Source organism: Lactuca sativa, chromosome 1 (genome assembly GCF_002870075.4).
Source record: "Lactuca sativa cultivar Salinas chromosome 1, Lsat_Salinas_v11, whole genome shotgun sequence".
NCBI lineage: Eukaryota > Viridiplantae > Streptophyta > Magnoliopsida > Asterales > Asteraceae > Lactuca > Lactuca sativa.
Genome location: NC_056623.2, coordinates 13,250,918 through 13,273,251, shown reverse-complemented (window position 1 = coordinate 13,273,251; position 22,334 = coordinate 13,250,918). Strand labels below are relative to the sequence as shown.

Here is a 22,334-nt window from a genome sequence, read left to right as displayed (position 1 = left end):
CGAGTACACAAAGTTGCATGTTAATCAAGTCCACCATAAAAGTAACAATGATATTCGTCATGATTTACTAAAGGTTTAGTGAATATGATTATACTTATAAGATTAAGTGTAATTCTGAATTGATTGAAAAGGTTTAAATCAATAGTAGAACGAATAAGAAGAATCAAGTAGGCAGAAACATAAAAGTTTCTCCATTCTAAGAAGAAGGGAGAGTACCTTTTATGCTTTATGATAGGTCTTAATGATTAAGAACCATATCTCAATTGATCCTCTAAGTGAGTCTTAGTACGATTGTATGTTTAAGAAGAGGAATCAAGAATTGAAGAAATGGTTAAATCAAAAAGTCAATCATACTTCATTCCAAAACAAGTCTTAGAGTTAAGATTGTGACAATGAGTGACAAGTATTAAGAAGGTTTATAACATTCATAAATTGTGGAAAGTTGTGATGTCTTGGATAAGACAAGGATCAACTAGGACCAAAGTTATGAAGAGTTTTGTCTTGATAAAAGCTACACTAACTCTTGAATATTTATTTGTTAAGAAATGTTTTGACAAGAGAATCTTATATCTCAAGGAGTCAGTGGGAGTCTTAATGGTCTTGAAAGGTTTCAAGAACAAATCAAATAAACCTTATCGATCATCACTAGCACACGAGTTGAGGTTTACAACCTATCGTGTTGAGATTATTTTGTTTTTGTGCCAATCCAATCGAGTTAATTATGCATGTGAGTTCTATGAGTTCTCATTTTGAACGCATAAGAGGCAAAGCACCTTAATCAATGAAAGGTACATTGATAGGAAAGGGTGAGCTGCTTAACTAATTGGAAGACATGGTGGGCAGCTGTGCTACCATAAGGCAAGAAATCAAGATTAAGAAAGTTCGGTCCATATGAGTTTGAATTTGTCGTAAACTTTAGTTTTGACAAATTCACATGGATAGGAACACATACACCGTTTAAATCTAAGTGTCATAAGATTTCCTCCTTCATGAAAATGATTGTGAGGAAATGCTTTCACTAAGAGAGATTTTAAGAAGATAGTGATTGTAAAATTGCATTCTCGAATTCGATTATATTTATGGTATCCCTTTCCATAATTTGAATTGTGAGGTTTGGCAATTGTTTACACACACATATGAACTATCTAAGGCAAAGGTGTATATGTTCAAGAAACCTTGATAAAAGATTATCAAAGCATTAAGTATTAGAAACATGGACTTAAGAAATTCAATAAGCATTGTTTTTCTGAAAGTTAAGATGTTTATGAATACATGTCGAAGCTAGTGGGGGCATAAGTGTTATGTTTTATAATAATCATCATGATAGTGGGAGCATAAAAGTTATGATTGTATGATTATTAAGGCACGTATTGCAAGTTGGCAATATTAATTATAGAAAAACAAGAGTCATACTTTGTAAAGTTGTACGAGTTGAAAGGTTGTTTTGCTATAATTAAGGGAGATAATATTATGCTTCATTTCAAATCTAAAGGTTTAGGTTGAGAAATGTTAATAAATTTAGTCAAAGGTACATAGTGTGTTCTTAAAATTTCGATTATGATTACGGCATTCCTCTTCACAATTCGAATTTTGAGAACATAGCAAATAAAACATTATGCGTCGTGTGCCATACGCTTCGGGTATAGGATCAATTGCAAATGCTTTAATGTTTGACCATTATAAACTTTTCCAAATGTCGAGCGCATTTAGAGGGAAAAGGAACTAGAATTGGTTTTGACTAAAATAATTAAACAACTATCAAAGGACAATCCAAAGTTTGACAAGGATTGGTTGCTTGTGAGTAGTTGGAAGTATAGTATTGGAAAATATGGAAATGTTTCCGTATTGGATGGACCATATCGACATTATTATGAATAGACAAGATTCTATTAAGAATAAGTTGTCATATGGAAAATATGGAAATGTATTCATATTGGGAATTGAATATTGAAAATCTATGACTAGATTAGAAACTTTTATGAAAAAGGATGTTCAAAGGAATGTACTTTGAGTGAGAGACATCATATCTAAGGAATTGTCTTGTAACAATCTCCGATAGAGGACTTTGTAATATCATTGGAAATAGTCTTTGTGACTTTGGTGCAGTGACATTATGAAAGGATAAGTTGCATAGAATGTTAGAATCTAGCATATTCTATAAGTAGCAAGAATTTGATATTCTTTAACTTATGGAAAAAGGATTTGGAGTTGTGAAATGAGAATGATTGGGAATGTGCTCAATTTGGTCTATTTCACAAAGTAAGAACCATAGGTAAACATTGTGTGCATGCTAGGAGCATGGGACAAGTGTTGTAGTTCAAGTAAGAAGTTGATTACCCGAAACGACAAATAATGAGTAATCGATATGGTGATAAATAAAAGGTGTTTTATTTATGCTCAAAGAGTTGAGGCCATATGGGATTAGTATTATTCTTGTGTTTCATATTTGCATGTTTTGACTTCCAGAATAATTGAGTTTATTAAGAATAATCGAATTATTCAAACGGGCCACAGTCGTTCATATGTTGGAAGTAGATATGAAAGAAGACTGTCATGAATTGGTGTGTGGATTGTCTATAAGGTATTAGACATAAGCAAATGTTTGTTGCAACGTTCATGAGTGCTTATGAACATGATTTGAGCATTGGATTAAACCCACGCTCACTTGGATCACTCCATGAAATTATATCACGAGTGATTAGTGAGATGATAACATCTTATATTCTTGAAACCGAGATGTGTGAGTTGTATCTTGCGAATTGGTTGCACATTGATAATATGTAAACGCACTAGTAACTTGGTGTTATAAAACATATTGTTGTGTGTGATTTGGTTAGTGACTACAAGCAAGCATTGTATCAAAGTTTATCCGTTCCTTTTATTCAAAGTAGGATAAAGGCGATATCTTTGAGCCACCTCGATGGTTTAGTGATGACAAACGTAAATGCTCGGCCGGGCTAGGGCTAATTTGATTTGTTCAATTAGTCAGTCATCATAAATCAGAAATCGAGAAGTAGTACAAAGAGAATGATTTGAAATCATGTCTCATATGATATCTAGAATGGAGGAATATATGATCCCTTATCTAAGGACACGCGTATCTGATATGATCAGAGTTGACAGTGGATTTGGAAAGCTACGATTGCAGATCGGGATCCGAAGTCATACGCAAAATAGTTGTTAGACTTATCCAAGTGGGAGACTGTTGGATTAGTGTCTAAGTCCATAACTATTTTGGTATGTACTTGACCCGATGGTGCATGGTCCTTTTGGGTTGCCTTCACCATAGCAACTTGATTGGAGAAATATATATATATATAGAGAGAGAGGTTATTATGATTTATTAATATGTTATAAGAATAATATATTAAAGGAGAAATCATATTTGTTTAATTAATATTGGTCAATAATTAATTAAGAATTAATTTTGTGATCAAGTATAATTAATTAAACAAGAGGGGCTGAATTGTAATTATGTGATAGTTACAAAATAAGGTAAGGATTATCTTAGATATAGGGTGAACGAATTTAAGGTGATAATGCCTTAGAATTCGACTAGGATAAGGGTTTCTTAGACTTATATTATGGTTGCTTGGTGGGCAAGCAACTAGATAAGGATAAGGACTAAAACCCTAATCTTTACACCTATATAAACCCCCTAAGGCTCATGAATTCGTCTAACCCTTCCCAAGAAGTCCTAGAGACGAATTCTAACCTCTCTCCTCTCTCTTTATACCTTCTCCATTTGCTCTTGGTGTTTGTAAGCCATTAGAGGAGTGACACTTGTGACTCTAAGCCTTCCAAAGTCAATTCAAGGAGGAATTGGGATTGTTATTGCTACATAACAATCAAAGGTAATATAATAAACCTAATTATATGTTAATATTGATTTCCATATGCTAGAATTAGGGTTTATAGTCTTGGATTCAAAGCACGTACAATAGAGAAACCTAGATCCAAGCATTAGGGTTTGTATGAGCACATAGGATGTCTTATGACCAAAACCCATCACATATCACATTTTACCTTAATTAAAAATGGATTTAAGGTAGTTAGTACAACAGTAATCACTATATACAATACTACAATACTATATTATTTCCCTATTGCATTTACTTTGTGATATTCTCACATAAACGATAATGTAAACTATATTTTGATAATGATAGTTATACTTGGGAGACGATTCAATTTCTTTCCATTGTTTAGTAAGATTTATCGTTTAGACTGTATTTTCTATTGTTTGTAATCTGTTTTTAGCCATGTTAGGCTAAAAACTCAGATTTCAGTTTCGCAAGACGTAACCTTTTCGTATGATTAACCATTAGGCATTATATTTGACTGACTATTTAGTTTGATCAATTCTGTGTTTAATTGAATGTTTGATTTTGATTTCAATTTCTGTTGGCCAGTTTAATTGTTTGTGAATCATTCTAGTTATCTAATTGTTTAGATTCGTAATTGTCTAGACTAATTGCTAAAAAGTAACATATATTAGATTAATTGTGTGTTTAGGGTTAACTCCAATATGAATTGATCAAACAAGTTTTTACGCCTCTGAGCTTATGAGAGATATTAGACTTTACTGGGAAATTACACTGTGTTTAATGCAACTTTTCTTTGTTAATCAAGAGCTTGTTTGGTTAATTTGGTAAAAAGTTAGGTTTAATTCAGAGAACTCATTTTGATTAAATAATTTTTTTAATTGAGTTCATTAGAGCTTGTTAATGAACTTTAGTACCAATTTAAATAGGTGCACAGTTAAATATTGTGTTGAAGGTTAATTATATGATTAAGGGAGTCACCACGAAACTAAAACTACTTTCTTTAATTTGAATTTTCACTACTTTAATTTCAGTTATTCTTTTATGATTTTCAACTTCTATTAGTTCAATTTTCAAGATTAAACACCTCGCCCCCTTTTATGTTTTATTCATTTGCCAAGAATTAGTTTATGCCTTACGCAAAGAGGCTAAGACTTTAGGACGTGTCCCTGAAGATTTGACACTGCTTACCCGTACTACATGTTAGTGCAAAAGAGCAGTCTATTTATACTTTTATTTGTTTAAATCATGCACGACAACGGTTTTAACAGAATGATACCTCATCCTCTTCATATCCTCGTCTGTAGCATACTGTGGGATCAATAGTGCTTGTTCCCGAAACTTGGCGGTGATCTCCGCCACATTCTCGGTGGTCTGTTGGAGCTCATGAAACTCCCTCACTAGCCATTGCACCTCAATAGGTGGTGAAAAATCCAAATTGAAACGCATGACGAACTCTGTCCATGTCATCACAGCTAGACTGGCTGCTCCCACCTGGCTAGTCACCTCACCCCACCAATATCGGGCTCGACCCCTCAGCATACACAAAGCAAAACCCATCTTTTGTCGCATCAGGGAAAGAACTCGTGCGTTGGGTGTTCTTTATGTCTGCCACCTAGCGTCGACTAACTATGGGGTCCCTGACCCCGAAGAACTCCAGTGCCCCGCACGCCATGAACTCCCGGAACGAGGGAATTCGGGCCCTGACTTGGCCCGCATCAATCTCGACTCTAAATTTCTTGATCCTATCCTCCATAATCTCCATCATCCCTTCCTTGGCTGTCCTAAAAATAATTGGTGTAGCGTCAAGGATGCCCCTCGTAACCTTGGCTGCGATGAGCTCGCGCAGCCTCTTATCAATGGGCTTGGTACCATCGCCCGACCCAGATCTAGATCCCGATCCTGATCCCCATGCTCCAAATCGTGTCACCACCATACTAAACTGCTATATCACAAAACATAATGATCATGATGTCAAAAAAAAGGGATCCTCCCACACCAGTTCTTCTTAGAGATTTCAGATCTAACATTGGTTCGGGTACAGGTCATGTGCTTTTAGTAGTACGTGCCCAATACTACCTTCCACACCTATCCGTACCTTCCCCAAGGCTCTACCTGACAACTCTAACTCGTCCTAAAACATATCATATCTCACAGGCTACCGCATAGTTCAAATCCTAGTCTATCCTAAGATTTACTCAATCCATATGAAACCAGAACTCAATCATAATGGGTTGCCTTATGTATGCAAATTATACACAGAACAGGATCACGTAGACTTTTGAATAACAGACTCTACCCTAAGACAACAACCAAACAAGGAACAGGAAATAAGGCCAAATCAATCATTCTGAGGCTATAAGACCCTAACCGTATATAATTTTGAAAGCATACACATAGCAAGATTCATACGATTATCATAACTCAAATATCAGTATAACATGGCTAACATATTGGGGAACTACTTACTCGGCTCGGCCGATCACGTGCATTGCACTCTCCTCTTTTCCATTAAAAATTTCTAACTTTTATTTTTGAAAACAATTTTACCATTTCCTTATTTTGATTCTTGACACACCCGAGAGTGTACCCGAATCCCTCAAACTGTAACATCCTGAAATTTAGGAGAAGAGGAGGCTATTGTAGAAGCTAGAAGTTGGAGAAAAAGCTTAGATCCGAGTTCTACAGAGGTTGGAGCTTTATTTGGAGGTAAAAAGCTCAAAGCTTTCCTTGCCATTCTTGATTTATGCTTTATGGACCCATTTTTAGGGTTTTTGGTTCCAAGGTGGAGACTTTATGAGCAAAAGGTCTCCATAAGCTTAGATCTGCCCTATTCCAGAGTAATATGTGTTGAAGGTTTCTAAAAATCCAATCTTGGACTTGAATATTAAGTCATGCATGAGATATAGGCTTAATGAGGAAAGAGGAAAGGTGTTTAGAGTGATTGGTGACCTTTACAGCCATGCAAAGGCTTAAAGGTTTCGACTTTATGGATTAAGCGACCTTAGAATAGTTAGATCTGGAATGTGAGCTTGTGTCTTAACCGTTTAAGACCAAAAATCCATAAGAGCATGAAATTGATACTTACGTTGGGCGTAAATCTCAGTACGCGTCGCGTAAGGGTTTGAGACCCCGATTATGGATCGCTGGAGTACGCCCCGCGTACAAGAGCTGGTACGCGCCACATACTGCCCTCTGTTGACTTTTGTTGACTATTAGGGTTTGGTCAACAATTGGACATTTGGACCATTAAAGGGGTAAAATGGTCTTTTCCCCCTTCTGAGAGATTATAGAAAGTGTCTAGTCTAGCTTTTGAGAATCGTGGTTAATTAGAGATAAAATACTTTATGTGATTAGGCGGAAGCTAGATCAGTATTTCGAGTTCGAGACTTTCCGAGATTTCCCAAGGTGAGTCTTCTCACTATACTTTACCTAGAGTGGTAATTAGAGTTATGTGACAGAGTATCTTGTATGCTTTTTGTATGATGTGATTTCTATGTGCTTTGTGCTATGTATGATTCAGAGTTTACAGAGTTAGGACCGGAAGGTCCACAGAGTTAGGACCAAAGGGACCACTGAGTTAGGATCAGAGGGTCCACAGAGTCATGGGACTGGAGGGTCCCACTGAGACACATTGACCAGAGGGTCATACAGAGTTATAGCCTTGAGTGGCTAATATGTGTTGTATGTGGTATTTTGGGGAACTCACTAAGCATTTATGCTTACAGTGGTATGTGTTATGTGTTTCAGGTACTAGCGAGGATCACGGGAAGGCGCCGACATGATCCGTACACACTGGCAGAGAATTTATTTTATGATCTTGGGATATGTTTTATCATGATGACATTGTTGAACATGAGCTTTGAGAATATTGAATGAGTTTTATTATGTTTGAAAAATGGAAAATTGTTTTAAATTTTTACGTTGTTACACAAACCAAGGCTCTAATACCAACTTTGTAATGACCCAATTTTTCATTTTTAAATAATCAAAACATTTCCAATAAACCACAAAATCTCAAGTACATTTGTTTTCAAATCAACAATATTATTCCAAACATCAGAGTGTCCCATAAAAACTCCTGAGAGAGAGTGCATGCCGCGCCATCAAGCCTTGCCATTGCCCTTAGGCTCAGATGTACTTGAAACAAATCCACAAACTGTAAGCTAATGCTTAGTGAGTTCCCCAGAGCATACCCCACACAATCCACATAATCACATAATCCTATTAGCTATAAAAGCTACATAAACCACATAAGCCAAGCATACAACATATAGGGCTACCGTGGGCTCGTCCCCAATGTCTTACTCTAGGATACCATGGGCTCCCTACATGTTCTTACACCTAAGTGTCATGGGCTCCCCCATGGTCTTCAATAGGAAAGATATGGGCTCTCTACATGGTCTTACATCCAGGTGCCATGGGCTCTCCGGCCCATGGTCTTTAATAGGAAAGCCATGGGCTCTCCACATGGTCTTATATCCAAATGCCATTGGCTCTACCATGGTCTTCCATACAAGCATACCACATATACAACTAGCATACTTCCTAGCACATAACCAACTATCATAATCAAACTTCAGCTAATGTACCACATATCATAAAATGGGTCGGCCTTGGTGCCTTAGACCCCTTGGTATGGTGAGGAGACTCACCTTTGTCGGCTGAATCCGAAAGCTGCTTTCCTAACAGTCCGTAACCACCTATGCTGAATAATAATACAATTACCCAAGGTTAGGGTTGAACACAATCCAATTGAAGAACCCAAACCCCAAGTCCTTTCATAATGGCCCAAAAAGTCTTCCTTTGATTACGGGCCCAAAGTCCATGTCTAAAATCATTAATGGGCCTCATGGCCTAATAAAGCCCAACCATAGTATCCATGGCCCAAAACAGATAAGCTGGCCCACTAACTCAAAACGTGACCAGGCCTAATGACTAATTAAGGCCCAAAGGCTTACAAGCCCCAAAACAAGTCCAATCCCATCTGAGGTGCGTACGACTTGCGTACCACCCTGGTACGCGCAACGTACTGAGTCCCTGAGCTGTAGGCGTTGCGTACTCTAAGTTACTCCCAGCGTACATACAGATTAAGCACCTTCTTCTATTAAGTGCTTAATACTCGATGTTCTAACGTCCAATATCAAATTTGAGCTCATTAAGACATCCTAGGGCATAACTTTGGCAACTTTATGCCCTTGCATGCTATATGGGACTTAAAAACTTCATTCTTCACATTAGGACTTCATATAAATGTAACATCCGGATCCCCAGGTATAATATTTTATTCATTTATTTTGGAGTTTGTGGAGGGACTCAGCGAGTTGGTGCTTAGACTCACCGAGTAGGTGCACGAATTCTGATCCGGATCCATGACCGGACTCGGCGAGTTCATGGGTAGACTCGGCGAGTCCGCACTATTTAATGAAACCCTAATCTCTTGGGTATGAGACCTATTTAAAGGCCCTTAGGGCCGTCATTTGCGGCTATCAGTCCCTTGAGAGAAACCCTAGAGTGCTTGAGCGTTTTGAGAGAGAGAGGAAGCCATTATTGACCTTTGAGGTATTGTTTAGCAAGAAGAAGGAGGTTCTAGCCAAGAGGAAGCAAAGGAGGTTGCCATTCTGTGGATTTGGAGCTCAGGGCATCACATTTGAGGTAGTAATTCGGCTTCCCTTCTGTTGTTAAGATGATCATATGGATTTAGGGTTTCTTGGACCCTTTATTGGTTAGATTTAATGTCCAATTAGTCCCTTATTGTGATGGGGCTTTAGATCTGGATCCATAGAGGTCTAGAGAGCATTAATCATCAAGCTTTATGAAGAACAATGGGGGTTTTGACCTTAGGTTATGATATTTGGGGCTAAAACATCATATAGGATCCAATAGATGTTGCATGTGCATCAAGATATAGACTTTATGTGATTATCGTGCTTGGGAAGGTCGGATCTATGGAATAATGGGACAGATCTGACCTCAGGAGGTCATTTGGGTTTGTGCATGACATGGACTCGGCGAGTCCAAGAACAGACTCGACGAGTAGGGTTAGGGTTTCCTTATAAATCACACAGTTGGTGACTCGCCGGGTTGGGGGATGACTCGGTGAGTCAGAAGGGATCTAGAGGTCGTGAGTACGCGATGGAACTCGCCGAGTTCATAATTGGACTCGACGAGTTGAGTCGGGGTGTCCCCGCGATTCAATCCAGGTGTCACTCGTCGAGCAAGGGAAAGACTTGACGTATTAAGCGGGACTAAAGGGGTACGGGTGGACACGGGTGAACTCGCCGAGTTGCCCGAGGGCTCTCGACGAGTCGGGTCAAAGGTTGACCGTTGACCAGCGTTGACCAAGTTTGACTAGTGTTGACTTGATAGTGTCAGTCAAACAAAGTCAGGAAAGTATTAATGAGAGTTGTACTTATGATATAGGAGGGCGATAGGTCGGGAGATCGGGCACGAGTGATTATCCGACATCAGCGAGGTGAGTCTTCTTACTATGCCTTACCCGATGGGGTAATTATGTGTTACCGGAAGGTCTTATGTGTATGATGTATATGTGATGTATGCTATATGTGATATGTTGTGATATGAGTATGATGATGTGGATCGGAAGGTCAACAGAGTCTAGGATGGAAATCCCCTGAGACACTTGGATCGGAAGATCCTATGGCTTGGAAAGGCGTATGTGCGGTATGTGGTATTTTGGGGAACTCACTAAGCATTCGTGCTTACAGTGTTATGTGTTTTAGGTAACTAGCGAGGATCGCGGGAAGGCGCCTGCTTGATCAGTACACACTTGTAGATGTCATGTTTTTGAGATCTTGGGTTATGGATTATGTTATGTATTTTGTGGAAACATTGGATACTTGACTTTTGGATGATTTAATAATGAAATGTTTTATTAAAAATTAAATGAAAAATTGTTTTAAATTTTACGGTGTTACAATAAAGCTTCAAACTCATGCATGGAGTCTAGATACTCTTCAAGCTAGCACCTTGATGCATCTAACATGCTTACAAAGCTCAAATCTAACCATTTCAGTCTCTGGAGTTGCTCAACTCTCAAGAGAAGGTCCAAAACCAAGTAAAGGGACAATATAGAAAACCCTAGCTAGATCTAATGAATAAGATGGCAAGATCAAAGCTTTATACCTCCAGAAGCTCTTCAAGGTGAACTAGATGTAGATTCTTGAAGCCCAATGTCACTCCAAGCTTGCTTAGCAATTCCTTCTTCTTGAATGAACTATAAAATGGCTACAAATACACTCCTTAAGCTCAAAAACACTCTCAAAAGGTATCTCTGGTGTAGAAGGTTGAAATGAGACTATGGAGGCTGATTAGGGTTTGGTCCAAGAGGCTTAAGGGTGTTTTAAATAGGTGTCAAGTCCGAGAATTAGGGTTTTGGCCCTCTGTCGTGTATGCCCCGCGTACCTATACATATGCCCTGCGTACGCGACCACCCTCTGTGTTCATGCATCCTTAGTAGGCTAAGCGTACTCCTGGAGTACGCCCCGCGTGCTAAGGGACCTTTTATGCCATCTTTTCCATTTCAATGGGCTAAAGAGTAATACCTGATTTGGAGTGTTACACAACTAATGATAAACCGACTTATATTTTGAGTTTTTTAAGTTGTCACATTTAACAAATCAAAAATAGTTTTTTAAAAAGATATTTAGACTAATTTTTCAGAAGGTTTTTTAGAAAAAAACTTTCTTTCCAAATATGCCTCTAATTATAGAAAATATATTCTTTTAAATTTCATTTTATATATCTTTTAACTAGCTTATCAACTAGTTTTTACCAAACCTCAAATTTCTCGGCTAATGACTAGTTTTTTAGCTATTAACGAGTACGTAAACTATAGCCTAAATGCATACCCATATGAACGAGACAAAATTGTTTATGATTTGAATCTTGGATATTTGTTTTAATATTTATTTATTATTTCTCTTTTTGGGTTTTTATTATTACTTCAAATAGATAAATGATACTAATTGGAAAATGAAAGTTCCAAAGGGTTTAATAGCCTAAAGGTTTCTGGAGTTGATGAAAATATATCTCCTAGTTAAAAGTGGATGAAGTTTTATTGGAGACAAAAGATATAGATTTAGAATAGAATAATGGATGAATGACAAGTTGTTCTAAATGAAAAAAAATGAAATGAAAGTAAGTTCCAAATGTAAAAAAAATGAAAAATGAAAGGTTTGGGGTTAGTGTAGCTATTATGATAGGTTTTGGACGTGAATTGTATATACTGCAAACTTCCTGTTTTCAGTGGCAGCTAGTAATTTCTACATAAATCAATGGTATTTGTCTATCCATTTGTTTATCAAAACCCCGCGCTCCGCTTTCAGAAATTACATCTCAGGAATCTCCAACACATATCCAGATACAGATATACATATACATATACATGTGTAGATTCATATTCACACAATAACGTACACAACGAGAGTGAAAATGGAATTGCAGAAGGGATTGAAGCTTTTGCTTCAACAATACAAAGCTTTGTTCATGAAGAACTTGCTGCTCGCATGGCGTAACAAGAGGGCTACATTCCTTCAGTTATTTTCTTCAATATTCTTCATTTTTTTGCTTTTCATTGTTCAAAAAGCAATTAACGCTCAGTTCGGTTCTTCGACTTCCTTCAAGACCGTACGAGATCCGGAGGCGCTTATTGATCCTCCGATCCCTCCATGTGAGGATAAGTATTACACTAAGCTTCCGTGTTTTGACTTTGTTTGGAGCGGAAGTGACAGTGCCAGGATTGGATCAATTGTTGACCGAATTAGGGCTAATAACCCTGGTAGGCCTATCCCTTCTACCAAGGTAATCATCCTTTGATTTCAATTTTCACTTTGTTTCAAGTAAATAAGTAATTATTTGGTTAGAGTTCTTCTGTACACCTTCATTCAGACATAGCATTTTTGTCTTCAACAAAGAACTTACTATTAAGGCGATCAATTTTTCATCCATTACAATAGATTTTGATACACTGCCGACGATGGAATCATCGAACGGAATGAATTTTGTTTTCAGCGTTTTCTCCTGATAGTAATTCGACCTATAAATACTACGTTTTTATTTTTGACATGTCTTCCATTTAGAAAACATGAGATACTATTTCGTAACAAACCTCGTTAAAATTTCTTATATCTACAACTTTTACTCACTGCTTCAACACATTAGCAATAGAAACATTTTTATTTCATGAATCATACATTTAAACATTCCATCAAGCTATACCACATTACCAAGTTAAGAGAATTAAATGAAAGAGTCACTTATAATATTAAAGTAGATGCCAAGTATATAATTAAGAACTAAGAACTTTTAAAAGTCTTCATCACCTTGTGTGTGTGTGTGTGTGGTTTTTCCCTATCTTTGAAATAAACCCTTCAATCCCCGAGGCAATGAAGAGAAACTCTTCTTGAAGTAGTTGGCTCTTATTGACAATTCAAAATCAGATTGTTTTTTGATTGCTATATATACTGATTCAGATGATCCATTATAATGTCTACCAATTTTCATAATTGGTCCTTATTTATTTTCCATGTATGCTCTACCGTTCTTATTTCCATTCACGTAGAAACATGGGTTTGATGACGTCACTAAATGATTTTTGCAACGAATCAGCGACAGACTTCATCCATTGCCAATTAAAGTGTAGCTAATAATCTGTGCACCTTAATGAATATACATCTTATTTTTCTCCAAATCCAACATAATTAGTACCACGTAACTAACCATGCACTTCAAGATACTTATACCCACTATTGAACACCAAGATCGAATTTATATCTATATATTTCAACAAACTTCTTTATATTTTGTGTTCCATATTATTTTCCTCTACCCCCTATCTTTTGTGTTCCATGTCACAAGATGTTGCAGAAATTTTAGGCTTTCGGCTTTTTTAGAAAAATTTTCCTAAAAAATTCAAAATTTTGAAAACAGTTTTGGTTTGATAACTTTTCCAAAATTACAAAGAACTTGAAAAATTGATAATTATTGTTTTTCATACTTTTCCATTTCTAAATATGTTCTAAAATATATAAATACATGCACCAAACCCCGTCCACACCCCACCCATCCGCTCCCCATCTACCACTACCTCCCACCCCACCCGATCCTTACCTACCTTACACCACCGCTTATCCACTTCCCAATCCCCACCCTCACACCTTACGCCCACCCCATCTCATCCTACCCACTGAACCTTACCCACCCACCACTACCTACCCTGCCCCCACCCTTACCTTCCTACCTTGCCCCCACCCACCCGCTCCGATCTGCCTCATGCCCACCACCCACCTAAACTCACACAACCTACTCTACCCCATCCCACCCTACCTACCTAGTTCCTATCCATCTTAAAATAACAAAAATCTAGAAAATGATAACTAGTAGAAAGTACACAATCAAACACGTTTTTAAAATTTATTATGGAAAATGAAAACTAAAAAGTTTTAACCAAACGTGTTTTTCAAATTTTCCAAAAAAACTGAAAATTGTTGTCCGTAACCAACCGCCAACCTTAGAATCTTATGTTTAAAGACATTGTAAGCATTTTGAAAGGGTTGGATTTGTTAATGTCAGGAGAATCATTTGAGTGCCATCCATCTCCATTGATCAAATATTACCAATAAATCGTGGTAGTATAATCTCATTTGTGAAATTACGAATTAAATAGGTAACTATGTGACAAGAAATACACTCTCATAAGACAATTGAAAATAAATACTTCTTGATATATGGTACCACCATACTGCAATTAGCTCTCAAGAGGAGTCACTTTTATTAGAAAGAGATTCTCATTTGAATGATCATTCATGGCATACCCTTAGGTCAAACCGTTTCGAACAAAAGGTGAGGTGGATGCATGGCTTTTTGCTAATCCTATGACCTGTCCTGGAGCTCTTCATTTTGTTGAGAGAAATGCTACTGTAATTAGTTACGGATTACAAACGAACTCTACACCTATTGCAAAACGAGGACATTATGAAGATCCAACATTTAAATTCGCAATACCACTCCAAATTGCTGCTGAACGTGAAATTGCAAGATCATTAATAGGAGGTATAAAATATGTACGTATATGATGACTTCCTTTATTACATCTTTTTTCTACTTATGGACTGTCATATCTACTCCATTTCAATGTGTGGCAGATCCTAGTTTCAGTTGGATTGTCAGTTTGAAGGAATTTGCACATCCGGTAGTTGAAACATACTCTTCTGTGGGCACAGCAGGACCAAGTTTTTTCCTGGCAATTGCCATGTTTGGTTTTGTGTTACAGATTAGTTCTTTGATAGTCGAGAAAGAACTCAGGCTTCGCCAGGTGCTAAGAATTTTTTTTTTTTTTTAATGCTATATGTTTGTTTACATATTCCAAGTCATATCTCAAAATTTGTATTGTTTGTTTTCCTTACAGGCGATGGCTATGATGGGACTTTATGACACGGCTTATTGGTTATCATGGCTCACATGGGAGGGAATCATCACCCTATTTTCATCTCTTTTCATAGTTCTCTTTGGAATGATGTTTCGGTTTGATTTCTTCTTGAACAACAGCTTTGGAGTTGTGTTTCTTGTGTTCTTTCTCTTCCAATTAAACATGGTCAAAGTCTTTCCTTTTCCAAGTTATATAAAACAAATTCCATTCCATATGCTGGTGGATTAACATTTTCTAACTTTTGCTGCCAGATTGGTTTCGCGTTCATGTTTTCATCCTTCATCAGCAAATCCACTTCATCCACAACTGTCGGTTTCTCCGTATATATAGTTGGCTTCCTGACACAGGTAACTTCCTTTTTTATTGCTTTTACAAAAAGCTACTCACTTTGCCACGTGTCAGATCTGAGAACTTTTTTTCTTTATGCATGAAGGTGGTTACGATATTTGGATTTCCCTACACTGACAACTTCTCTAACACACAAAGGATCATCTGGTCTTTCTTCCCACCTAATCTTCTTGCTAAAGCCCTTCAGTTGCTTTCTGATGCTACTTCAACTCCTCAAGACCCTGGTATCAGGTGGAGCCATATTGGGAAATGTGCACCAAATGACATTGACTGTATAATAACAGTGGTATGTATTTATTTGGTGTTTCCCTACCACATCTCGCTCCATGTAGAAATAGAAATCAAATTGAACAAATTTGAAAGAAAACAGAAATTGATTAGATGAGGAGAAACAAATTTAAATTATTTAACTAACTCAACTAACAACTGTCAACAGTGTGGATCATAACTACGCCAGCATGCATAATGGTCAACTCTATTCAACAGCTTCATTTTTGTTTTGTTTGTGTTTGGCAGAGTGATATCTATATATGGCTTGTATCAACCTTTATACTGTGGGTTTCCCTTGCAATCTACTTTGATAATATCTTCCCCAACTCATCAGGTGTAAGAAAACCAATGTTCTACTGTCTGAACCCCGGATACTGGTCAGGGAAAGGTGGAAACAAGGTGGAAGGTAACTGAATGAATAAATAACCATATGTTCTTTCAATTCTTGCAAATTCTATTGTTATTGTTATCACTAAAACATCTGAATCCGCTCTTTATTTAAGAGGGTCGGATCTGTAGTTGCATGTGGTCTGTTCCAACATTGGGAAACACATATCCGGATGATGAAGATGTACTTCAAGAGGAAAACATTGTGAAGCAGCAACATAGAGAAGGTTTTGTTGATCCAAATCTTGCAGTTCAGATACATGGTCTTGAGAAAGTATATCCTGGAAGAACTAACATTGGTTGCTGCAATTGCAAGAGAAGTGCACCCTACCATGCACTCAAGGTACAACACTCTTTTTTTTATGCTCTTGTGAAAGTATATATATCCTGTAAGCTGATTTTACTTTGAACTTATTTACAGGGCTTATGGATGAACTTCCCAAAAGATCAGCTTTTTTGTCTTCTAGGACCCAATGGAGCTGGAAAAACTACTGCAATCAATTGCTTGACAGGAATCACACCAGTCACCGAAGGAGATGGTACTGTGTTCTTTTAGTGTGGTTGAATTATCGGTTACAGTTTATATTCTATATTAAATGAGATTACATTAGTTTTAAATGTCTTATGATTAATTAACAGCTCTCATATACGGACATTCCATCCGAAGCTCTGTTGGCATGTCAAATATCCAGAAAATGATAGGTGTTTGCCCCCAGGTGACTACTTTCTTTTTAATTTTTATATCGGTATTTTCATTTGAAGTAATTAATTATTATTAAGGCTGAGAATTGAGAAAGTAAGAATTTGTGTGTGTATTTTGCAGTTTGATATTCTTTGGGATGCACTGTCTGGTCAAGAACACCTCTATCTTTTTGCCAGTATCAAGGGTCTCCCCCCTGCTTCACTTAAGACGGTATGCCCTAATTTGAGTGTAATATATGCAGTCACTTTTGCGCTTAAATAATTTTCAAGATTTATCCTTATCTCATTGTTAATTGCTATACAGGTTGTTCAAAAATCATTGGCGGAGGTAAGACTCACAGAGGCAGCCAGAGTAACATCTCGCAGCTACAGTGGAGGAATGAAACGCCGCCTCAGTGTTGCAATAGCTCTAATCGGTGAACCAAAGTTGGTCTTCTTAGATGAACCGGTAAAAAATAAATTAATTTTTTGTTTTTTTACCACAAGTTATGTGAATCAATATCATCATCATTCGATCCATTTTGGTCTAAACTTCATGTCTTCAGACTACTGGCATGGACCCCATAACTCGAAGACATGTTTGGGACGTTATTGAGAATGCAAAGAAAGGGAGAGCGATTATTCTAACAACACATTCAATGGAAGAGGCTGATATTCTAAGTGATCGAATAGGAATCATGGCAAAAGGAAGGCTTCGCTGCATTGGGAATTCAATCAGGTTGAAATCAAGATTTGGAACTGGTTACATTGCCCATATAAGGTTCTCAGCCACCTCTGCTAATGTAACTCCTTCTAGAGAAGATGTCACTGCTTCAGCATGTCATGAGGAAGTGAAGCTGTTCTTTAAAGATGTATGTTGTACTTTACACAAGTTTTCTGAGCTTTAATTGTTTGATATATCCTTTATTTATTATCAAGTTTTTTTTTGGATTTATTGTTTTTATAGCGTTTAGATGTAGTTCCAAAAGACGAAAACAAGTCATTCCTGACGTTCGTTATCCCACATTACAAGGAGGACCGACTAACTGTAAGACTTGACATTTTAGTGATTATAACACATGTGCAAACAATTAATACCGATTTAATTGAGAATATGTGCATGGTTTTTTTTTTATTAGAAATTCTTCGAGGAACTAGAAAATAGAGAGGAGGAATTTGGTATATCGGACATACAACTGAGTCTTGCGACTCTTGAAGAAGTGTTCCTCAACATCGCAAAACAGGCAGAATTCGAAAGTGCTGCAGCTGAAGGTAGATTCACCACATTGACTTTGACCTCAGGAACCTCTCTTCAAGTAAGTGTCTTCGACATATATATTAAATTTAAATATTAATCCCATGTAATCCCTGAATAGAGTAAATATCATGATGATCTCTTATATAGATACCGGTTGGAGCAAGATACATAGGAATTCCAGAAACTGTTTCAACAGAGAATCCACATGGAGTTATGGTGGAAGTTTATTGGGGGCAAGACGATGCGGGTGCACTCTGCATTTCAGGGCACTCAAATGAAACATCGATACCATCTCATGTCCAATTACCCGATGCCCTTTCTTCTTCACATTCACATACCTCTCGAAGAAACTTTTTGGGCCGATCTGGGCCGGTCCATGGAATTGTTATTAATCCTAATTAATAAATTTGGTAATCCAATATCTTGATTTTTCATTTATATCAGACCATCAATCAGCTGAAATAATCCATAGATGTAGAAGAAAGTCTATTCAAAGGAGTGGGTGATGGTCACTGTTAAATATTGTAAATTATTTAATTTTGTACACCATATATATATATATATATATATATATATATATATATATATATATATATATATATATATATATATATATATATATATATATATATATATATATATATATATATATATATATATATATATATATATATATATATATATATATATATATATATATATATATATATATATATATATATATATAGGGTCCCTTTTGAAACAATTTGCCGACGGATCTATCCTAATCTACTGACAGAAGCACCACTGCAAATTAGACAGGAAGTACGGCATATTATTTAACTGATTACTGAGTGAAACAATTTACCGACAGATTACTCGGACTATTTAATGTTTTACCATTCAGATCATCAACATGTTATATATGAACTTTTTAGTGACGGAATTATGTTGTAATCCGTTAAGCAACTTGCCGTTTAAAAAGAACATTTAAAATTACAGAAAAATCTAATATAACAAACAAGTAGATCAATTAAAATGTATGGATCCAGGTAATTACTTATTGGGGGTTCACGGGTATACCCACAGGTATCGGGTACCCATTAATAGAAAACATCAAGATCAGTTCAAACATCTTCATTTCACATGGTATATTTCATAAAGTTCACAGATCATGACATCAAACTCACATATGAATAACATGTCAAACAGTATACAAGATTAATGCATAATTCAATAAATATCGCCTAATTAAAAGTTCCAATTGATAAGCAAAGATCAAAAGACTTTGTAGATCATAATCAATCTCACCAATAAATTTTGACAGCTTTAAGACGATAAAATGAATTACATGGGAGGTTTTTTCACTTATATAAGTACTTTTAGACTACATAATCTTTGCATGGGAAGGATTGTCTTTTTGAGTTTTGACTACCGTAAAAAATGTCAAAAGTCAAAGTGATTAAAAAAGAATAAATCTTCTATATATGTAATTAAGGGTATTTAAAGTTTCAAACAAAAGGACATGTTGGAGCTTCAAAGGTTAATGATATAAAGATAGATAGGGGAAGGAAAATACGAATAATCTAGTGTAGCACCCATAATCTATTGATAAAACTGAAAGTACATTTTAATAGTACAATATAGATTACCTAAGTCTAGTCCCATATGATATAAAAAACCTCAATGATAACATATCTTTTTATATTTGAATAAAAAGATTTGTCAAGCGTATGCTAGCTTACACTTATACTGCCACAATCACATGAACTACAACACTTTCAAAGTTTCACTACTCGAAAAAAGGGTAATTTCCGACAGCCTTTTCTGTTGGTATTCTGTCGATAAAGGTCATTTCCGACGGAATTTAGTTGGTAGGAAAAACGCTATGGGTAATTATTGTGACGCATTTTTAATGGATTACTGACAGAATGTTTCGTCGGGAATATACTGACGAAATTTACTTCGACTAGGGTTGACCGTACTTTCCCACAGATACCAAGAGAATCACTTGACCAAGTTTGACCGTATGTCCGTCACTAAATTGATTAAACTTTTTTTTTTTTTTTTAAATTACAGTTTTTTTTGCCTAAAATGCAGAAAAAAACCATTACATTAAACATCATAATGTCAAATATATTACTAAGTGTTTAAAACATTACAATAAACATCGTTTTTCAAAAATAAACAATAAACATGTTTTATACATTCAAAATGTCAAATACATTACTAAGTGTTTAAAAAACAAACTAAAACATTATTTGTTGAATTACCAAGTTGACCATGAATTTATATTTAATGTAGGCCACCATTTGTTGTTTGAATTGAGCTTGACTTTGTTGCATTTGCAACTCAATTTCAGCCTGCCTTCTTTCCATCTCATTTCTCATATCCATTCAACAGGGATCCATTCTAACAATTTGTTGTTGCAACTTATGTATCTAAAAGGTTGTAATACACACATATATAGTTAGTTAATCTCACAATATAATCCTTACATACTATACATGTAACTTCAGTAAAATCAAAAGGATGATGTCTTAAGATTGATAAATCTTTTTGTTGATTTATTTAATTCAACAAGTCATGGAATTTGAATGATCACTTCATCAATTTTACTTAAAAAGGTGACCAAATAAAATCACCGGAATAAATGTAGACTAGAAACAACTGTGAACACATTTAGTATTTGTCAAATGTACACCTAAAAACTGAAAAAATAATAAAAAAGTTTTATAAATACAAACAAGTTTGATAATTACCTTCACAGTGCTTTCAACAAGATCAAGCATATGCTCCTTTTGTTGAATTTTCGTATCATGCGAAGCTGCGTATTGTCAAAGAAAAGCAAATGTACAAAAGACCTTACCATTGGTAATTTTCGTCGGAATACCGATGGATCTTTTTAAAATAAAAATAAAACATTTTTTTTTAAATTGTGTCGGTATTCGGTCACAAATTATCAATAGATGTCGGATGGAATTTAATTCCATTAGTATTATGTCAGCAATTTGCGTTGGTATATTAAGATTTTATTATGGTCATGAGTCCGTTGGTATTCCATCGAAAATTTTCTGTCATTGATTTAGGTAGTGTTTCTAAGCCAAGTATTTGAACATTTCAGCTCTTTCATGAAATACATCACTTGCAATTTGCATATGCAAGTATTGCAAGAACATGCATCATATCCAATTAGAAGGAAAGAAACTATCCAAACGGCCATTCGAAATCAAGAATTAAAAAAGTGAATAGTGTTAAACAAGCATAAGATCTTACCAAAACTATAATGAAACGTTCCAAATGGCTATCAAAATCATCAATATTAACTGAAAATAGGATCCGGAGTCATTAAAGAAAAGACAAAGATTAAAAACAAGAGCTAAATATCAATGTTAAAAACCGGGTTTTTAGTTGAACCGGTATGGTGATCGGTTTCCGGTTTAACTGGTTCGACCGCTGAGTAAACCGGTTTCTATAATTTTCATATTTTTTTTCGTATTTTCCTACACATACATGGATACACAAATCAAGAATTTGATGTCCACAAGTCCAAACATTAAAATACACATGAAAACAAGTTGTTATCAATCTAAATATATTAAAATAATATATAACCATAAGTTTTACATCAATCCACAAACATTAAAAACAAAATAAAGTCATAGATGGTTATAAATACATAAAAAAAACTTAATAACATTTATCATTTTCTTTCTTCTATTCAGAATAATTTTAATAGATGTGAAAAAACCACCAAAGTTTATTATATAAAAGGTTTTAATTTCATGTGTTTTTATTCAATTTAACCGGCTCAACTAAATTTCTGTAAAAATCGACCGGTTCGATCCGGTTCAGAAAATAAATATAAAATCAGTGATAATTGAACTGTTTCTTTCCCCGGTTTCCGGTCCAACCGATTCGACCGGCCAGTTCAAACCGGTTTATAAAACATTGCTAAAAATACATAAGAACATGTAGTGAATATTTATGTATATGTTATTTAAGCTTTCAAAAAAATTTGTTTATGTCGAACGGTGTGGAAGCATTGTTGCCTGCGGTAATCCGACGCAGAGAGTTTTGCGGTAGCCCGGTAATCATAGATGTTGTTGGCGGCATATATCTACCGTTTTCTCTCCTT

The 22,334-nt window shown here is 35.9% G+C and overlaps 1 protein-coding gene across 1 annotated transcript; it reads left to right on the top strand.

Moving 5' to 3' along the window:
• The first annotated feature begins 12,251 nt into the window (after window positions 1-12,251).
• LOC111898185 (ABC transporter A family member 2) lies at window positions 12,252-18,748 on the top strand. The gene is made up of 16 exons (XM_023894109.3): window positions 12,252-12,647; window positions 14,666-14,897; window positions 14,990-15,159; window positions 15,253-15,438; window positions 15,525-15,620; window positions 15,707-15,907; window positions 16,138-16,297; window positions 16,395-16,621; window positions 16,700-16,817; window positions 16,918-16,994; window positions 17,102-17,191; window positions 17,285-17,428; window positions 17,526-17,831; window positions 17,927-18,007; window positions 18,099-18,275; window positions 18,365-18,748. Exons 1-16 carry the CDS (start codon window positions 12,279-12,281, stop codon window positions 18,617-18,619), a joined length of 2,889 nt encoding a protein of 962 aa, XP_023749877.1. The 5' UTR covers window positions 12,252-12,278; the 3' UTR covers window positions 18,620-18,748.
• Window positions 18,749-22,334: the final 3,586 nt, after the last annotated feature.

Bases quoted from the DNA above. Each gene is read 5' to 3' on its own strand.
- LOC111898185 (XM_023894109.3), top strand. From the start codon at position 12,279: ATGGAATTGCAGAAGGGATTGAAGCTTTTGCTTCAACAATACAAAGCT. The intron at 17,832-17,926 runs GTATGTTGTACT...TTGTTTTTATAG, and splicing joins TGAAGCTGTTCTTTAAAGAT to CGTTTAGATGTAGTTCCAAA. The intron at 18,008-18,098 runs GTAAGACTTGAC...TTTTTTTATTAG, and splicing joins ACAAGGAGGACCGACTAACT to AAATTCTTCGAGGAACTAGA.